Raw genomic sequence first — 19,678 nt, 5'->3', positions numbered from 1 at the left:
AAATCAAATCAAAGGTTTGACATGGAACAGAAATGTTGACAATATTAGAAAACTTCCCGACAGCTGCATTAATATTTTACTAATATGATACTGTGTACATGAAATGAATGAATGTGTTGCTGACTCAAAAGCATTTATTTTTGTTTTGTTGTGTTTCATCATGCCTTAGAGATTTGTCAAACCAATTTAATAGCAGCAGTACAATTGTGAAACTTTATATTGCATACATTTAAATTCAATAGCCACTACAAAAATTCACCATATGTTGTGCATTGCGATGAACTGTACACCCGTGTCTTCCACAGGCCCCGGGGCGCTAACTTCGTGCAAAGAGCTAGTGTGCAGTTTTGGAGCTTCTTGCATTGAGGTGAACGGCCAATCCCACTGCGAGTGCCCTTCACCTGACTGTGATGAGAAAAATAAAACCAAGGTGGGAACTGTCTGCACTTAAGAAATGAGCGCTTTGATCCACAAGTTTGTAACACGGCTTGGAAAGACATTGTTTCACTGCTCTACAGGGAGTTAACATGTGTTCTAACCTCCACTCTCTCCATCTCTGTCACTGTGGAGCAGGTGTGTGGCTCAGATGGGGTAACCTATGCTGACCAGTGCCAGCTGAGGACCATCGCCTGTAGGCAGGACAAGGACGTCACAGTGCAATACTTTGGACAGTGCACAGGTGAGCCCCGTCGAAGCCTCCATGCATCACCCATCGCATGGAAGACCAACTGTTGTCAGGCCCCAATCAACAGATAATGAGCACTGCTGTGGGCGCCCTCCTACTGTTTCTCCTCCTATCTATCACTCTGTTTCAGGAAACTAAGTCACAGCAACATGAATGAATTTAACATATGCACATAAATAAATATGCATGTGTCATATTTTTAAAGCTACATAAAACATCAATGTCTGAAGAAGTATTTCAAGACATAATTCTAATTTGTTTAGAATTTTGATTGTGTAATTGAAAATATGTAGTTTGCAGGTCGTAACGTGTATATGCATACACAGTGCAGAGTACCTAGAGTACAGTAAGTTTCCTGCTCATGTGCAATTCAGCACAGGAAAAAAAACAATAGAAAGATATTGAAACATTTCAAATCCAAGGCTTCTGCAGCTTGACTGGAGTATGAGCCTTGAAATCCTAAAAGATAGCAATGACACTTCCTCTTTGCTTTATCTGCCCTCTGTTGGAACTTGGCTTCATCTTTAACTCCCTCTCGGTTAAGAAATGCGTCCCTTTGCAGCTTTGTGCAAGCAGGAACATGAAACCATCTCAGTATGATGGTGGATGTAGAATATATGTGTACTGAGTAAAAAGTACAGCCCTTACCCCTTGGTGCAGATGCTGATGGACATTGTTTGGATCGGTGTAATAAGTGCTGGGACATGTGCCAAGGCCGTGGCTTTCATGTACAGTGAAGTTGTCACGCCAACTGCCACCTCGCGTCACAACAGGGTTCTAGAGACGCCGCGGGCAAGCGCAGTGGGGAAGAGGTGTGCCAGCTGTGTGCTTCTGGCCATGAGCCACTGCCAGGTGTCTAGCATTTTTGGGTGGAAAAATGTTTTCACCTCATCGCTCAGTGGGCACAGATCAGGTCACCAAATCCTGTGTTAGAGAAAAAGCAGAGTCCTTCTCATCTGTGTCTCTTGGGTTGTCTTTGTCCCAAACTAGGTCATGTCATAGGAGGCAAGCCTGTTGACGTGGTGGATCTTAAATTACAGTTGCAGGTACACAGATAAAAAATACAAATATGCTCAGCAAGACATCGACAAGGCTCTGATAAGTCCCTAAACATCTGGTAATTACAAATTCATTGCCGCAGGTTACCAGCAAAAGGATCCAGAATCCTGTCTGGTTTCCCATTCCTCTGTTGCCTGGCAATAGAGATGTGGATTGTGTGTAATCCCTCACCTAGCATTGCTGCACACAGAAGGCAAGAAGACTTGTAACATACTCTTTCTCTATTGAACCCTCAGGGGAGGAACAGACAGGCGAACGCTCAGGCCCACCGACAGCCACAGAGGATCTTTTAATTTCTTCTCTCGGATGCGGTTGCACCACGGGTAGCAGCTCTGCTGCTACTGTTGGCTTGGGGGTTAGATCTCAAGCTCATTTCACGTGTGGCTGGGTGCGAATTAGCATTTCCTCCACCCCTCACCACGATGCAGCCCTGCCTGCTCTCCCTCCCTCTGTTTACATGCAATGCCTCCAGACGCCCAACCACAGTGCTGTGGCATGCTAATGCTCACGGAGCTGTTATGTGGTTTGACAAGAGAGCAATGCCGAGGGCTTATAAAAATGAGGGAATATTGATTTTTTTAAACATCATTGATCTGTTGCAACTTTATATTATGTCACAAAATAGGACTGCTGATGCCAGTGATGGGCAGGCAAATACAAATTAGCATTCTTCCAGAAAAGGCTCTTCAAATCTTTCTGCTTGTGACAGAGAACTTGCAGCTTACTGTGATGTTACCCAGCTCTCTCTGAAGTCCCAGTGCTTAGAGACAGCATAGCCAAAGAGAACGGGGAGGAGTTTTCCTGGCTTCTTTGCTGTGTCTCAGCAAAAGATAAAACGATATCTGAGAAACCAATAAAAAAAAAAATGCAGGACTTACTGTACCGAGAACCAGAGGGAGGGAATTTGGACTGATGAGCAAATTCTGGCGCTGAGGGAAAATGGCCACCAAGTTGGCAATGACCCGCCTCTCCCATATGGTGTTATCACCTGTAGGTTTGTGGCAAATTGGCAACGAATGCCAACATATGGCATCAGCAGCCTTCCGCCTGCGTGTTAGTCAGGGGTCTGTTGCTTTCACCATCTCCATGTCCTGCAATAATTTCTCATTATTGTTTTCTTTGCCACTTTTTGCCACTGCTAGCTTTGTTAAGCTGTTTTTTTGTTTCTGAAACTGTTTTCTTAAGGCCGTTTGTCTCTTGTCTTTGTCTCTTTACTTTTTCCTCCTCCTGCTCTGACACTGCACACAATCCTAATAACTACCTTTCAACAACTAGTACACAGCTAAGTCAAGTCAAGATGACAATGACTTTTTCCACCCATGGGGAAAAAAAAATCACTGTAAAACCTGATTAAAAGAAGCATCAGCTAAACATGATGTGGTGCTGGTCCTTCTTTTTTCTTTCAGACGTGTGTTCTTTGCTTTTCTTATCCCATGTCACCAGAGCTCGCTGCTCGAGATATGCACACACCCAAGCACACTTTCCAGGGAGCAAGCCGACCGACGCTAAGCTTGGCACCTGACTGACAGGTGTAGCCATGAGGAAAGGCAATGCATGCCACTATTCTTGGTGATAGCATCACTGCTCTGTGCACCCCACTCCACATCTCCCTTTCTCAACAAATATCTGCCGAGCTTTGAGTCGACACCCTGTGTGTCTCTCAGGCTTTCTGCCGTCTCAGTAGGTATCACATTTCACACCTCTGTGAATAATTGCAGATCAAATACGTGATTATAGCAGTGTAATTAAGTCCTACACATAATGTTATGCGAATCCTAATGAAGCGCAAATCTACGGTATAGGGTTTTTTTATCTTCTTTTAATTTCACCCACACACTAACACACGTCTATACTCGTGGGACGTAAAGAAGTAAAAGAGGAATGACGGTATTGTCACGCCTGCTTGCCTTGGCTAACTCTGAAGTGCTCACTTACGTAGCATCTCTCTGCCAACTCACTTCTCCCCCTTAGGAGTTTTTGTCCTATTTATCGTTCTTTTATCACAGACAGTTTGTCCTTTTGCACCAGAGCTTTTTGCATTGGTAATGATGGTCTCTGCAGAGAGCCTCTTCTCTCTCCCTCATTTGGAGTGATCTTTTGCTGTGTGTGTGCATGTTTCAGTGCGACTGTTGACAGTAGAATGTTTGTGGTGGCGTTGATGGATGCTCATGCTCTCTGCAAGCAGCAGTCTGCCGTCTTTGAAGCCCGAGTTAAAGCCGCCTTTTTTTTTGCCCCATTTCTATCAATCATTCATCACCGGAGGCACTGGCTGTTGGTGATTAAAGCTTTGCTACTGGAGGCCAGCATTTGAATAGGGATATATAATTCATAGGCATTGGCACAACATGCACGCAGCACACAAACATACCTATTGTGGCTGCAAATACAAGCCACGTGTTCATACGCAAGCACAAACACACTGCACACTATGCATTGACACCAGCTAGAGTGGTTAAACCCTCTTTTTGCAGCTTAGACACACTGAGGTACATATTACTGTGAATGCAGTATGTCAGCTGTTGGCATATCCCATATTTACTCAGCATCTGCATCTGTGCACTTTCGTTACTTTTGGTTTGTCAGATAAAGATTCCTGACATCTCATTGCTGGGTTTTTAATCAGTGGTTGCAATTATAAATTGGAGCACGGATTTAATAATGACACTGTTGTGCATTTTAGAGAAGTGTTAGAAGATTAAAAAGACTTAATCAGTAAATGCAGAGGTAAAAAGTTAGGTAGGATGTAATAATCATTAAGTAGCTTTGTTATGCTTTATCAGCTAATGATGTTTTTATTGCCTTTGGTTGATGTTTTTATTGCCTTAGGTTTAATTTTTGAGGTTATAATGGAGTTAGGCAAAGCAAAATCAAACATTTCCATCTTTGCTCAGCCATTCATCCATTCCTTGCTTCCTGCCCTTCCCTCCACCAGAAACCATCTCTGAGGCGACAGACCGACCTACCCTCAACCCTTTCACCACCACCCCCAGCTCAACCACTGCTGCCGCCATCACCACCGCTGCCCCCTTGCACCCTCATATGGTGTTTGGCGTGCCACCTCCAAGGACGGCCGAGACAGAGACAACTGAGCAGCCCCCAGCCACCACCCCCCCTCCCACCGTCATCTACAACCGAGCACGCCACCACCACCACCACCACCAATCCATCCCCATCCAGCCACCAAAGTCCACCGCCGCTGCTGCCACTACCTTCTCCTCTAGCAGCAGGCATGTGACCTACACTGTCCCTGATGGCTCCGGCAGTGGAGAGCCAAGTGGGGATGATCAGACTGAGGAAGAGGAGGAGCAAGAAGAGGAAGAAGGTAGCGGCGTCCCAACGGAGGCCAGCGGGACAGAGGATCTTGTCGGTAAATCCATGCTCTTTCACTTCATTACCATAGTCCTTGGGGGTGAGGGGTGTGTGGGTAGTTTATTGAGAATGGGTGGGACAAACGCACAGACTCTCCTCAGCTGACATCATAACATATTCATGCCATCATCTGTTAATTCAAAGTAACACTAAAATTCACAGAGGCTGCTGTATTTGTATGCAAATTGTTTTTGAGGAGACAAATGTCAAAGCAAGGCAAGCAGGGAAAGAAGAATCTTTGTAAACAGATGCTGTTAGTGTCATTTCCACTTGCATACGATGTATATCTCAGTTTCAGACAGAAAAGAATGTATTTGCATGGTTCACTGTTGCTACATCACCCATGCTCTTTTCTCCCATTGCACCAGCACACTCACTCTCAACAGCTAGCAAAACAAACCCAGGCTCTGTAAAATACACTCAAGGCAGGCCAGATGAAACTGTTGGCCCGCATCTGGGGATCTCTGGAGCCTGACTTGACAGGCTGACGTGACTGGGAGGTTGAGGTGTGAGTGTGTGTGGAGGCTTCGTACTTTGTCACATGACTAGTCTCCAATCTTTCTCGATATGCCCTCCCGCCCGTAGCAGCCGGCTGTGGAATCCAGGCCTGTGCCTGGACAACAAGGGTTGACTGAGACTTTTCAATCACAATTTTTCTTTTTGTATTTTTTTGGTTGTTGTTTTGCATCCATCCGTCCACCTCTTCTGACAGCTTGCAGTAACAGGACAGGATTGATGGAGCAGTGTGGCCGCAGTGTGCTCTTCCTCAGCTCTTCCTCCTCCCTTCTTGTTCCTTCTCCCTGAGTCTAAGATTTATTCTCTTGTCAAAGCTTGACCAGAGTGCTCAGTGACGCAAGGTGCATGTAGCTTGTCTGCCAAGGAGACCTGGTGTCTTGTGGCTGTGTGTATACGTGTGTGAATGAATGCGTATCCAAGCATGTCGGGTTTTTTTTTATTTTATGTATTGTGCATATTTGCTGACATGTTAGTGTGAACATCAATCTGTGGCTGTGAGCAGATTAGGAGAATGCAGAGTGCAGATTTCAACGTGGATAATAAAATCTGCATAATCTGTTTCTTCATAATTGTTTTACGTGCGTCTGTGTGTGTATGTGTGATGTTCTCCTATTACTTATGTCGCTGCGTTTATCTAATTCAGTGAGCACATATTACTGAATATATACATGAATGTGAGTAGGTCACAGTTGTGTGTTTTTGAATACATCCTCTGTTTATATCTGTACTTATCTGTAGCTGTTGTGTGTGTGTGTGTGTGTGTGTGTGTGTGTGTGTGTGTGTCTGTGTGTGTGTGTGCGCTTATTTAACAAGTCTCATGGCTCCCACTGGAGTCGTGCAGTGTCCCCTTGCTGTTGTGCACTGCCCTCTTCCCCCATAAGCATTCTCCTCTTCAGCTGAGCGTCTGTAAATCTGCAGACCACATGCCAACAGATGCCCTATAAACCCAAGCCTCCTGCCCCCCTTCTCCCTATCCTCCCTTCTCCTGTCTCCTCTCACCGCCTTTGACCGTGAGTCCTTGAGAAGGACATCCCTTGCGTCTGACGTCTTTACGACTTGTATAGCCTCTATCTGTTTGCCTCCGCGATTATTTCTAATCTCTGTGTGGCTATAAACGGCTGCTTCGACCAAGAGATTCTCTCCAGCAGCACCATCATTAGAGATGACAGAGGTTCACTGCTGTTTCACACTGTCATTCCTCAGAATGACAAAGCCCAGCCATTTTTATGTCTTTTATGTCTTAAAGATAGCCAGATATACAGTGACCGTAACACAAACATGGCTCTGTGTTTTCTTTTTTTCTCTGGGCAGCCTTGAAGGTAACTATCAGCCAATCAGCAGTGAACAGTTATCACATCCTCTGCGCATTTAAAGTCCTCTGTGTGTGACATGACTGGCAACAGTGCCCATTATGTGTTCTCTCCCTGACAAAATGAGTTCCAGGTGTAAAATCAATCCCATGAAAATGCCATATAATCATTCCTGACAGATGCCTCTGTTAGCGTCTCATCACCAGTCAGGAGGCTGAAAACACACAATCATCTGCAGGAGCAAGTTGAGAACAAACAAAGGTTGTAGGTTGTGACCTTAGAAAGACTACCTGTCCTCAGAGCCTAAAATCTCTTTTAAAACACAGCTCTCTTTTGGGTCTTTGAGATAAGCTGGTTTGAATTTATGAATTTTCTGAAGCTTCATGAATTATTATGAGCCCTTGTGTATCACCCCCAGGTCCCACAGTGGCAAGCACCACTGTGCCCACAGCTGAGGACAGATCATCCTGTGACAACACAGAGTTCGGCTGCTGCCCCGATGGCAAGACACCATCCAGCACTCCAGAGGGCGCCAACTGCCCCTGTAAGTCAATATGCCCCTTCAGGAAACACCCTCCCCTCTGTGATTACCTGAATTTTAGACTGTTGTTGCATTTTTGTTTTCCTGTCTTCTATTTTCACCATCTTCACCACAGATTGACGGTTTCTTTTTTTGGTGTTTTTGATAAAAGCAAAACATTGTAAAACATTCTGCAGTTTGTCGTCAGTCTCATAACATAAATGAGCGTCTATTACAGCACGTTTTAGCTATTAGTTATCATTACTGTTTGAACATTTTGTAATTTGAGCCAGTTTTAATTACACTAGTAAGCTTTCCTAGTAAATCTCCGTTTGAAAGATGAGAAGGTGAGTGTCACTCTAACAGTAGTGTAGGTCAACATATGGCTGGAAGCACAGCGAACTAGGTAACACTGTGCATTTTTGTTTATCATTTAAACAGATATTTAGATATTTATATGGCCAAACTAATTCAGTAATTTGCTTTTTTTTTGCTGCATCTATCAGTTTTCCAGTCTTGATGCTGAGCCTCTCCCAGCTCCAGCTCTGTAGAAATTAGAGCGATATCAATGAACTCATTAATTATTCAGGATGCTGATTTTTGGTTGCTATCTCTGCTGCTTAGAAATGGCCCACCTTTTGCCCCCTTTAGTACTGTGCAGTGTTTTTCCTTGACACTCAATCGATCTGCTGTTCTTAGGTTTGCAGAGAAATAGTTTATAAATAAATAATTATTGTTACATATAATAATGTCTACCATCTTTGTATAGACAAGCATTACAATCCAGGGTGTTCCTAAAATTGCTGTGTTAAGAATTGACATAACAGCTAACTAACTGTTCTCATGTGTACAGTACAGTTCACTGTCTTCAGTGCAAACAGTTTCTTTCCACCAGTTTTATTACCTTATTTTTTGATACACTGAGAATCATCACAGTTTATTTTCGTCTTTTCTGTATATTTACTTACAGAATAGTGATATTGTGCCATCTGCCTTAAACAATCAGATGAACAGGTGGTATTATTTTATTGCAGGAGTGTTTTCATGATTCACTTCCCTCATATGTAAATGATCATATTCACAAGTAGCAGGAACTTAAAAAACAACACAGGGCAACAGCGAAACATTAATTTTGACCTCAGTAGTTCACGTTCATCAATTTGACAACACTTCACTTCACTCTGACGCTGATGTTAGTCAGACCCTGCTCTATCCTCAGCGAGTTTGATTTTTTCTCTTGTTTTCTCTAGAATTTTGAATGAAGTTTGGTTTGATACAGAGTCAACATCATAATTTAGAGGCCCTGTGCTTTCAATGTTTGTGTTTTCCTCACCCACCCTAACACACACACACACACACACTCACACACACACTCTCACACACTCTTCCCTTTATCAGTCAGTGCCACTGCTCGGTATCTTCCTCTCGTGCTATATCTCTCTCCTTTTTCTCCCTGCACCCAGTCAATCTCAAACCAGTCTTGCATCAGTTCATTTCTCTGTGGAGTTGCTCAGGGAGAGAGTTGAGAGACTACCAAAGGCCGACAAGTGCTGTTGTACCAATCAGTGCCTTTGCCAGACTTGGTTCACAAAGATAAAGGGCTTCTTTCTTCCGTTTGCTGCTCTGTCTCTCTTTTCCTCCATACCTCAGCTGAAATCCGCGCTCTTTTTGTCCCAGCGATGTTAGTCTGACTGATTGTGAAAGCAGGGATTCTCCCTGGTTCCCAGGGGGGCTCTAGGGCATAGTTGAAAATACTTGCAAATTAGTTCACAAAGTTAGATTTCTGGGGTAGTGAACGTCCAAAAGTCTTTCAGGATACTGTTCACTGCCACATAGTCACATAATATGAAGGCCAAGTGTCATGTATAACAGGTTTTAGCTGTAAGACAACTGTTGTAACAAATCCACTAAAGCCTGTAAATATTTATCTCAGCCTACAATGACAGCAAACCAGCGATCAATACTTCATTCAGCTCAAGTGTTACCAATAAAAGCAGACGGCACAGTTGGCGGATCAATACAGTGGATGTTTTTTCTCCTGAACAGAGCTCAGCCGATCCCCCATTCATTAGACGTGAAATGACATGTCCCTCATGCTAGAATATCTATTGGCCTCCAACTTGTTGTAGCGTCCGGTTTATTGACATGCATCCGGCTGTCTCAAAATGAAAAGGACTACTCGTTCGATGTTCCAATCTTCACATTTTATTGAGACATCAAAATGTAAAGGGACTTGAAGTGGAGTTTAGTCCAGGTGTTCACACACTCAAGGAGAAACCTTTTTGTGTTCTGTTGTGAGGGTTGACTCACTGGAATTACAAAAATCTATCTTATTGTTCCTACACCCCTACAGTATTTAACCATGGGCATAATGTTGGGTTTATTTGCTCAGATTTTTTGATTTCTTCCTCTGAGTCCTTAAATAAAGGGATTTTGTCCTAAAGTGGTTCCTTACCTAGCTGGGTCTTTGAAAAGCACCACTGCATGACCTCCATATGTTACTTTTAAACAAGGCAATACCATTTATATGGCATCAAAGATAACGGCCAGCAAATGCTCATGTGAAAGTTAATAGCACACTAAACTCCAGCTACTGTAAACTCTTCCATATGCCAGGGGAAGTCTGACAAATCCATCACATTTTACAGTTCACTAGGATCTGATAGTCAAATAGCTCCATCCTCCCTTTTATCACTTTCTTTTTCTTTTTACGTCCGTCATGGCAGTGGGCTGGAAAATCACCCTCTCTGATGTTTGTCTTTTGGCAGATTAAAAGTCAGATCTTTCTCGCCGTCCCGTCTCTTTCTTTCATCCCCCTTGTCTTATCGGCCAAACCTCACCCATTTGCCTCTATTTTATGGCTGCCGTCACGTCTGAATCGATGTGTCCTGCCCGCAAATGTACTGTAAAGATGAAGGGGGATGGAGGGAATGCGAATGGGACAGGTGCGTGTCGGCAGTGTCTGCTGTCCTCTTCATGCAATTTTAACCAGGCAGTGTCACTCACCGGTCTGGCGGCATTAAGGAGACAATTACTGCTATCTTTCACGATAATCATACAAGTGCTCTTCCCATTCTCCCCGGTGTTACTCAGGCAGGGCCAGCCATGATTGATTTGGGCAATTTGTTCTGCTGATTACGAGCGGTGTGGAAGCCCAGCGCATCACATGCCCCCCTGTTCTTCACCTAACACACACTCACACGTACACGGAGACACAAGCACAAATCCCCACCACTTTCAGCTTTATTTCAAACCTTCTCCACCCTGGCAGCAGTACGAAGGAACTGTATAGTGGCTTGATAGATGTTGGATAACATAACTCCCAAGGTCGCACAGGGAAGCTCTCACTTTGCTGAAGACGGCACTTTTGAGAGTGCCTGTGGGCTGTTTCCTCTTTAGTGTGTGTATGTTGTTTTTCTTTCATGTATTTGTGTGTCTGTCTAACTTGTGTGTCTTTTTACCCAGCCTTCCATGCTTCGGCCAGCTTTGGGGACGAGTCTCGGTCTGGTAAAACTGGCCCATTTTTCCACCTCCTCTCTCCTCCTGTTTTTGTTCCTTTCTTTCTTCCTTCTCTCATATCTGACAGTCCACCTCTTTCACTACCACTATGTTCACCTCTAATGGCCAAACTCCAGGCCCCCACACAATCAGAAACACACACACTAACCTCCCCTTGTCAAACACACACAGCCACGCAATCCATCACTAACCCAAAAACTGGCACTACCCCAAAACGAGCACTGTGTGAAGGCAGCAGGAACTGAGTAATAGAGCTATGATGTTTCTGTATCAGATCTTCTACTTCTCTACTTCCAGCTACCATGAGGTTCAGTGGTTTCCTGCATTTGGACCAGGTGGAGGGCCAGGAGATCTTCTACACCCCTGAGATGGAGGACCCCAAGTCGGAGCTGTTTGGAGAGACAGCCCGCAGCATAGAGGGCGCTGTAAGTGTTGCTGGAGCAAGTGAAGTTTTTAACTTCTGCAGAGAACCTTAGCCTCTTTGTGCTCTTTGTTTTCATCAACCCTGTAAACATTATGATCATTGACCATTTCCAGCTGGTTTTAACAACAAAAAATGTAAGAATTTAAAAAGCTTACTCCACCGTGCAGTGAAGTGTTGGTAGAAATCAAAACAGACTTAAAAGTAAAGGAAGCGTTAGGGTTACATTCATTAAATTGCCAGAAACACAAATTAATACTAATGTTGCTGCTGCGTCTGCTGGAAATGTAAGCTGACAATAGTCTCAGAACACAAAGCAAAACTTTATAATGGGATAATATATCATATATTGTATTTTCAGCTTGTTCCTCTACCCTCAAGTGGCCGAAAAACTCAATTAATGCTGCTAAAGCAACAACACAGTGGCCACTGCTCAGTTTTGCTTTGAATTTTGCATTTTTCCAAGAATCTTTTTTGTCAAGCATGGAAAAGCTACTGAAACAACATTCAGAGCTTCAAGAGACACTAATACTCTTCACCCAGAGCCAGACTAATCAAATTCTTTCAGCTCCTTCAGGCAGTTTTCATTGCGGGTTTTACAGACTTGACACCCCTGAAACTGCTGTGTAATATTCTGCCACGCTGGACTGGAGTGATTTCTCTGGTCAGACATCTGATCGAAAAAAGGCAATGATAAAAAACATACACTGACTTCAGTCGAGCAGGAACATACAGCATATCATATCAGGGAGATACAATGTAGTCTGTCTAACATTTAATTTTTAATAAGAGGGGAATAGTGTTACATCAGGCAATCCGTAGAAAAGAATATAGTGATTGAAAACCAGACCTGAACAAAATAAGACTCTTCACAGGATCATAGTCCATCATTAAGGTTAAGGAATAATTGTCCACAAACCTTAATATCAAATTAAGAATTCTGATGAAGATTTTCCTCACGTATATTTCTAATTAATTAAAAGTTTTCACAGAATTTGGTTCATGCTTGTAATTTCGGGCCCTGCATGCATATGTGAGCCGTCTAGGAACTCTTCAAGTTTAATGAGAGAGCTGTAAAAACATAACTAACAGCTCTCTGCAGACTTTTGCAAAGACTAATTTGTTGATTGGTTGCCAAACGTTTCGCAGTTTCAGAAAGCTGAATCTCATGTGAGATTTATTATGATTTAATTTTTCAAATCATTTTTTTTTTGTGATAAAAACCAGTTCTAATTCTGGATACAGTATGTGTCAAAAGTTTTGGATGGTCACAATGCGAGTTGCGTTGGCAGACGGCGCCTGTACAGTAATCACTCTTTGGTCTGGGCAGTTTACCCAGGTTGAATTCCTCCACATTTAATTTTCTATCAGATCTTGGACCTTTAAAAAATATTTCTGCTGGCAAGCCAGGGCCTCTCTCCTCTGATGAAAAAGGGGACATGTGTGTATGTCTGTGTACACGGTACACATCTACCAGCTGTTGAATCGTGTCACTGGCCCCCACTGGGACCTAATCTACTACCTCGCAGCAATTTGTTTGTGTGTGTGCGTGTGCTCATTAACGCTCTTAGCCTGTGTGTCTTTGAAGCCTGGTGTGCCACTTGACAGCAACCACCCCCTCTTCATCTTCCAGCACATACATACCCCCACACACACACAGGCACACTCAGAAAATATGTGCAAGGATGTGCACGGATATACTGTTGTGTGATAAAAGAGTATCAGGGAGAATGAAAGGAAAGGAGTTCAAGACGGTGGTGAGACCAGCGATGCTGTACGGCGTAGACACAGTGGCACTGAAGAAAAGACAAGAGGCAGAGCTGGAGGTAGCACAGCCTAAGATGTTGAGGTTCTCTTTGGGAGTGACGAGGATGGATAGGATCAGAAGAGAGTGCATCAGAGGGACAGCTCATGTCAGATGTTTTGGAGATAAGAGGCCAGATTGAGGTGGTTTGGACATGTTCAGAGGAGAGACTGTGAACATATCGGTAAAGGGATGCTGAGGTTGGAGCTGCAAGATAGGAGGTCTAGAGGAAACTCAAAGTGGAGATTTATGGATGTAGTGAGAGAGGACGTGAAGTTAGTTGGTGTGAGAGAAGAGGATGCAGAGGATAGGCTCAAATGGAGGCAGGTGATTCGCAGTGGCGAGCCCTGAAAGGGAACAGCCGAATAGAAAAGAGGAAGAAGATGTGCACAGATAGACAACATACACACAGAGAACCAAGCCACAACACATTTCTGCTGCAACACAACATTGTGTTAGTGATTTGGTGAATACATTTGGATAACTGAGAGAAGGAGAATATGAGGAAGGATCACTGTGATTGGTTAAAAAGTATCAGCATTATTTATCATTTCTACCACAAACTTGCAGCTGAATTGAATAAAAAAAATGAAAGAAAAGAGGGAATTTTGCATCAAAACATAATTTTGTGGACAATGAGAGACACAAATGGGGAGTGTGGAGGTGGGGACAATGGGAACGAACGGCCACTCACTGGATGCTTCACTGAAGTGGGTTAGCAGACCGTGTGGCTGCTGTGATTTTAACCAGCTGAAATGAGGACAAGGATTTTTCCTTTTGTTTCTGAATGCTTTCGAACACCGAGTGTGTGAATGCGTTTAATCCACCGCCATGCTGACAAGGACAAAATTAAGGGGGAACAGTATTCATTAGGTGGACTATGTGTTACTTTTTCAGTTGCATGAAAATGGTGTAATTTTTAGATGATATATATATTGACTCAGACTTTTGGCTAAAAGCAGCTTAATTCTGCTGTAATATCACTATTGGTTTAAAACATATTTTAGTCAATCCACCTCGCAGCGATTTTCTAGCTGTTACTACATGTGCACAGTGGGGACATCATAAGCAAAACCAATCAGGAGCACATGTCAGAGTAGCACGACATTTATCTTAGCTCCTCCCGAAATCATGTTCCTGTAATTAATGCCACGGCTGTAGCTAAATGTCAATTTGTGCACCCAGACGCAATAGGTTTCTTCTCGGCACCCCAATTTAAGCGGCGGCCTTTCTTCCTTGGAGATATGGTACAGTCGTCCAGAATTGGACTCACTACTATGATAGCACAGAGCTCATTACCAGCCTCATTTATCATTTCTCCTCTCTGTCTGTTCTCTCCTCCAACGCCCTCCCAATCACTCCCTTCTTCAGCTCAATGAGTTGTTCAGGAAGTCACAGGTTCACAAGGACTTTATGAGCGTTCGTGTCCGTAACCTGGCACCAAGCAACTCCATCCTGGCCTTTGTGGAGGCTCACTTCAAACCAGGTGAGAGCAATATTGGAATAACTATAAAGTAGCTTGTAGAGTAATGTGCTGTATGTGCTGAAGTCAAGCTGCCTCATGAAATACTCAACAGATTGAAATTAAAGTGGAATAAAAGTTAAACCACCATTAACCAGAATTAATTATGACTTTTTTAAATAAATAAGACACCGTATTACTACTGCTGCTTACTACTACAGTGTTTAGGTCCTAGTTACTGTACATCTCAAAACAGTACTAGGATTTCAGTGTTCTCCAAAAGCCTCATTATTTTTTTATGTTTAAAATATTCGCCTATAGTTTCAATTAAAAAATCTTAAACATTTCTATTAATAAAATAACAAATATAAAGGGGCTGTGCATTCTTGGCAGAAGTATGTGATGTCTGAGTGCTTTCTAGTTTCCAGTTTTATTTGGCTCATAGTGTTGTGAAGCAAGGAATGTTTTCTTCATTCTCATTTGTTAATTTTTCTTCTCTGTGCCAACGTCGTCTCTTGCTTGTCTTGGCGTTAAAAAAACATTAACAATATCACAAGATGATTTTTACCTCTTATCAGTGCGAGAAAAACTTCCTTAATCGACTTTGCCTGTGAGACTGTTTTGAGGCTTTTGCTTAGGTTTTACTGCACAGTTCAGTTGTACTGCGTGTGATATTGAGAAAACAGAAGCTAAATTGAAAGCGAGTCTGGAACCTGCTGTTAGTTTAAAAAAGATTGAAAGGTTATTTAATATAGCTTCAGTTCCAATTAACACAATAGTAATGTTAAATTAAATTTTCAAAGGTGTGCATCGGTGTAAATCACGGTCATGAATCATTATTCAGATCAAAATCTGATCATGTTTGGCCTTCATGTCGCTGTATCACACAAACCTTCTCCTTTTCTTCTTGCTTTTTTTTGTTCGTATGTGTCATTTAGCATCCTTCATATCCTTTTTATAGGGCAGCGGGTGCGGTTAAATGGCACTCCTCCATGGCCTGTAAAGCGAACATCTGCGCCAAATGTTATGAGAGCTATTCATCTAGAAAAGAGACGGGTGGAGGACAAGTAGTCCCAGGAGACCCTCCACCTGTCATATACAGGGCATTCTGAAATATTCAGCGTACCTTAAAACAGGCTCAAGCTCAAATCCTGCGTTTGTTTTGGAGTGCTTCCTAAAGACCTGTCCTGAGTGGTTGAACCTCTGGTTTATTGTAGATACAAGATACACTGTGGAAGACATCGAAGGATCTCTGCTGAAACAGCTGAAGGCCTCCAAAGACACCAGCATTTCCGTGAAGAAGCCAGAGGACCAGAATATTCGCTTCACCAATTATGGTAATACAGTGTGGACTTAGCAGGAGTGTGTGGGGATTAATAAAATGAAAAGGGGTTTTAAGTTATTCATGAGGTGATTTATCAAAGGTTTTAACGGGTCTTGAATAGGAAATCTCAGGGCCGCAGGCTCAACGTATATTAATGTCTCTTTTTCTAATTTCTGTTGTTCTCTCGTGTTCTGTCAGGCCTCTCCTCCAGACCCTTCTTCACCACTACTACCACTACGACAGCGATGGTCACCACAGCGGCTCCCACCACCACTACCACCAGGCACCCGATAACCTCTCCCTACATTACCCGTCGGCCACCCGGCACTACCCGCAGGCCTTCCAATGGCAGGCGCACCACTACGACCTCAGCACCGGTCACCACACCACTCCCCACCACCACAGCAGCCATCACCAAGGCACCTGTCACCACCACAGCACTGCCCCCAGCCACCACCATCACCCACAGCAGGAGCTCGCTGCACCACAAGCCCCAGAAGCCATGTGATTCCCACCCTTGCCTCCACGGGGGCACCTGTGAGGACGATGGCAATGACTTCAGCTGCAAGTGCCCTGCCGGGCGAGGAGGCTCTGTGTGTGAGAAGGGTGAGCTGACTGTTTCTTTTTCTTTACATAGTAAAAACTGTTTCTTTTCCCATATTTGTTATGACTCTTAAATCAAAAGTTTCAAAGTTAGAGCTTATTTCTAATCTAAGAAAATTAGCTTTCTCTATAATTTGGTACTATTGCAATTAGCAGTTTCAAACAAACCACCAAAGGCTGACATTTACTGTGATTTTGCAGCAACTAAGAGGGTTTTAGGCATTTACTTTTCACTGTGCCATTCATGCATTTGAGCTGTTCTATAATCACTGCTAACCACATCCTCAAGTGTTTTAATGTAATTATGAAGTAGCAGAAACACACTGTTTTAATAAAAAATCAAATATTCAAGGAAAAATCCTAAAATGAAAATACGGAAACATATTCCTGCTGTGAAGCAGTAGTTTTGTCTAGCTGTAGCTTCCCAAAGAGGCTGCAAAGTGACACCTTAAGTAGTGGTGTGAGTAATGACTTTCAGTTAGCGCTGGAACATGCAAATGAAATCTTATGTGGTCAAAGATGAAGCTTTATCGGGTCATTTAAAGCTCAACAAGGCAACAACAATCAGAGTGTCAGTTCTATCCAAAGTTTTTTAAAACTTGAAAACAAAGAGTTGAGGTGTGATTCAGTCAGAGACGATGTCTCTTCTCAGTGACGGCGCTTCAAACTTATCTCAAGTGATTCAGACAGGCTCAACACCTCAGAAGTGAGCAACCACTGAGGCATTCACCAAACGCAGCAGAGAATCCAATCAGCACCACGAAGAAAATCATAAATCAAGGAGACCTTCTTGAGAAGAAAAATGCTTTTGTTTCCTTCCTCTTACCCTACTTTGGGATTTTTGGGGATGAGGCGAAACCTCGCACAGCTGCATCTTAAGATAATTGACACAAATTGCTTTGATGGGGATTAGCTGGTGAGAATCAGTGTGTGTCTTTGAGGTAGAGTGGCTAAATGATGTCATGCATACATACACACACACACACACACACACACAACCCTCCCACAGATCAATCAAGTCATTAGAAAAGAGCAAGCTCATCAGCTGCCATTCTCCTTAGAGAGACGGACAGAAAGACAGATGGACGGAGAGAAAAGGAGCCCGGGGGGGGAGAAAATGGATGATTATAATCATAATTGTCGAGTGGCGAAAAAACAAAGGTTTCCTGCGCGCATGTTAGCGTGAATGTGTGTGACTTGAAAGCGTGTGAAAAGCTGCGCTCCTCCTCTTTCTCAGCCTTCTCCTTTTGATAAACTCATCAACCATTTCAGAAAAACATCATTTTTAAAATAAACTGGTAAAAAGGCTTATTTTTCTGTCATCATCAGCCAGTGACACACCACCAACGCTCACACTTAATTATGCACACTAAATGCCTATAATGCCACAATAAAGTAATGACAGGATTGGCTTGTTGTCTTCATTACCCACAGTGATCAAGTACTTCATCCCGTCATTCGGAGGCCAGTCGTACTTGGCCTTCCAAACCATGAGCGCCTATCACACCGTCCGGATTGCCATGGAGTTCAGGGCATCGGAGATGACCGGCATCCTGCTTTACAACGGCCAGGCCGGCAAGAAGGATTTCATCTCTCTGGCTCTGATCAACGGCAGGGTGGAGCTCAGGTGAATACTGTAGTTAAGTTGTAGTTAGGTTGTAGCTGATTCGGTTGCTTGTATTAAATCTGATGATTATTTAATGATCCCCGTGAGGAAACAGGGTCGTCCTAGTGGCAGCTCAGAGAGGTTGTAGATAAAAATAAAACAAATAGAGAGCACTGAGGATGATGAGCCTACTAATTATGGCAAGTGAACATGTTGAAAACACTGTTGCCAGAAAATAATTAAAGATACAGAAGCCTCTTGACAGATTTGCAGGTTAAAACTGTAAAGGCACGCTTTCAGAAATGTGTTCGAACTTGTAAATAAACTGTTCACATTATCACTTTTACAGATGGTGCGAACATATGCACGCAAATATGTGCAAGAAGTTGGCATTTGTTTGTGATTTTTAGTCACATTTTGTATATACAGACTAAAGGTTGGATGAACAAATGTGATGTTTGTATCTACAGATGGAATCAATGACGTAAAACAAATCAATCCAGAAATGGTCAAAGGTGTATTGGACTATAAACAGATGTGCATCAGAACTGTGCAGTTAGGACACGATTAACATACAGTGGCAAGAAAAATATGTGAACCCTTTGAAATGTCACGGTTTTCTGCATTAATTTGTCATAAAATCTGATCTGATCTTCATCTCTTTTTATGGTTGTTCTCAAAAAAGACATGAAAGACCAGAGATTCTTTGTGTTATTACTTTAGGCACATCATATTTGTTAATACTCTTGACTGAGATGAAGATCAGATCACATTTTATGACACATTAATGCAGAAAACCATGAAATTCCATGGTTCATATACTTTTTCTTGCCACTGTATGGTATTATGTATAAAAGTAAGTGAGTCTAGACTAGTAGACTTGCTGCTCTAGATTTGTTTGCTAAATATATATTGGTTTGATTTAAAAGAAGTTTGGGGATCAAATGTGTTGACAGACAACAGCAGAAACACTAAGTCTTCATCCTTTTCCCAACAGCAGAATTGTAGGAATAAGAAATCCTTCCGAGAAAGCAGTTTCTGCAGTGACAACGTGAATAGACTAATTAGAGGTTCTGCACTGTGTCTGTTTTGGACCTATTTTTTCAATCACTATACACATTCCTTATCTGTTGGGCCTAATGTTTCACCGAGACCCCTCGAAGCCATTTCAGTTCATCCTAACCTGGCCAGGCTACATTTTTCTATAGAGAGTGAAATCAATAGTAAACCAAAAGAGATCATTAGTCAAATGGAGTTCTGTCTCTATTCCAGAAAAACGGCTGTGAGATTACCACCCACAGCTCTGCAAATCCAAGATGTGGGGAGAAGAACTAATTATTTGTGGCAGATAATTGCTCTCAGGTTGTGCTAATACCACCATATGTGTGGGTGCACATACACAACACCTGTTTTTTCTGTGATGATTTGCTTTTTTCTTCAACAAATCCCATTAGATAAACGGTTGAATTAAAAAAAGAGT

The 19,678-nt window shown here is 42.8% G+C and overlaps 1 protein-coding gene across 4 annotated transcripts in view; it reads left to right on the top strand.

Moving 5' to 3' along the window:
- The window catches only part of agrn (agrin), a 217,163-nt gene that overhangs the window by 171,973 nt on the left and 25,512 nt on the right, over positions 1-19,678 (top strand). For all 4 annotated transcript variants that reach the window (XM_026366877.1, XM_026366875.1, XM_026366879.1 and 1 more), the window contains 9 exons: positions 306-430; positions 574-679; positions 4,677-5,111; positions 7,358-7,483; positions 11,276-11,403; positions 14,575-14,689; positions 15,883-16,002; positions 16,188-16,595; positions 18,027-18,219. In XM_026366877.1, coding sequence (XP_026222662.1) covers positions 306-430; positions 574-679; positions 4,677-5,111; positions 7,358-7,483; positions 11,276-11,403; positions 14,575-14,689; positions 15,883-16,002; positions 16,188-16,595; positions 18,027-18,219 — 1,756 coding nt within the window. The remainder of the gene's footprint in view (positions 1-305; positions 431-573; positions 680-4,676; positions 5,112-7,357; positions 7,484-11,275; positions 11,404-14,574; positions 14,690-15,882; positions 16,003-16,187; positions 16,596-18,026; positions 18,220-19,678) is intronic.

The sequence above is a fragment of the Anabas testudineus genome, chromosome 7 (assembly GCF_900324465.2).
Source record: "Anabas testudineus chromosome 7, fAnaTes1.2, whole genome shotgun sequence".
Lineage (NCBI taxonomy): Eukaryota > Metazoa > Chordata > Actinopteri > Anabantiformes > Anabantidae > Anabas > Anabas testudineus.
This window is presented reverse-complemented; position numbering and strand designations above follow the sequence as displayed.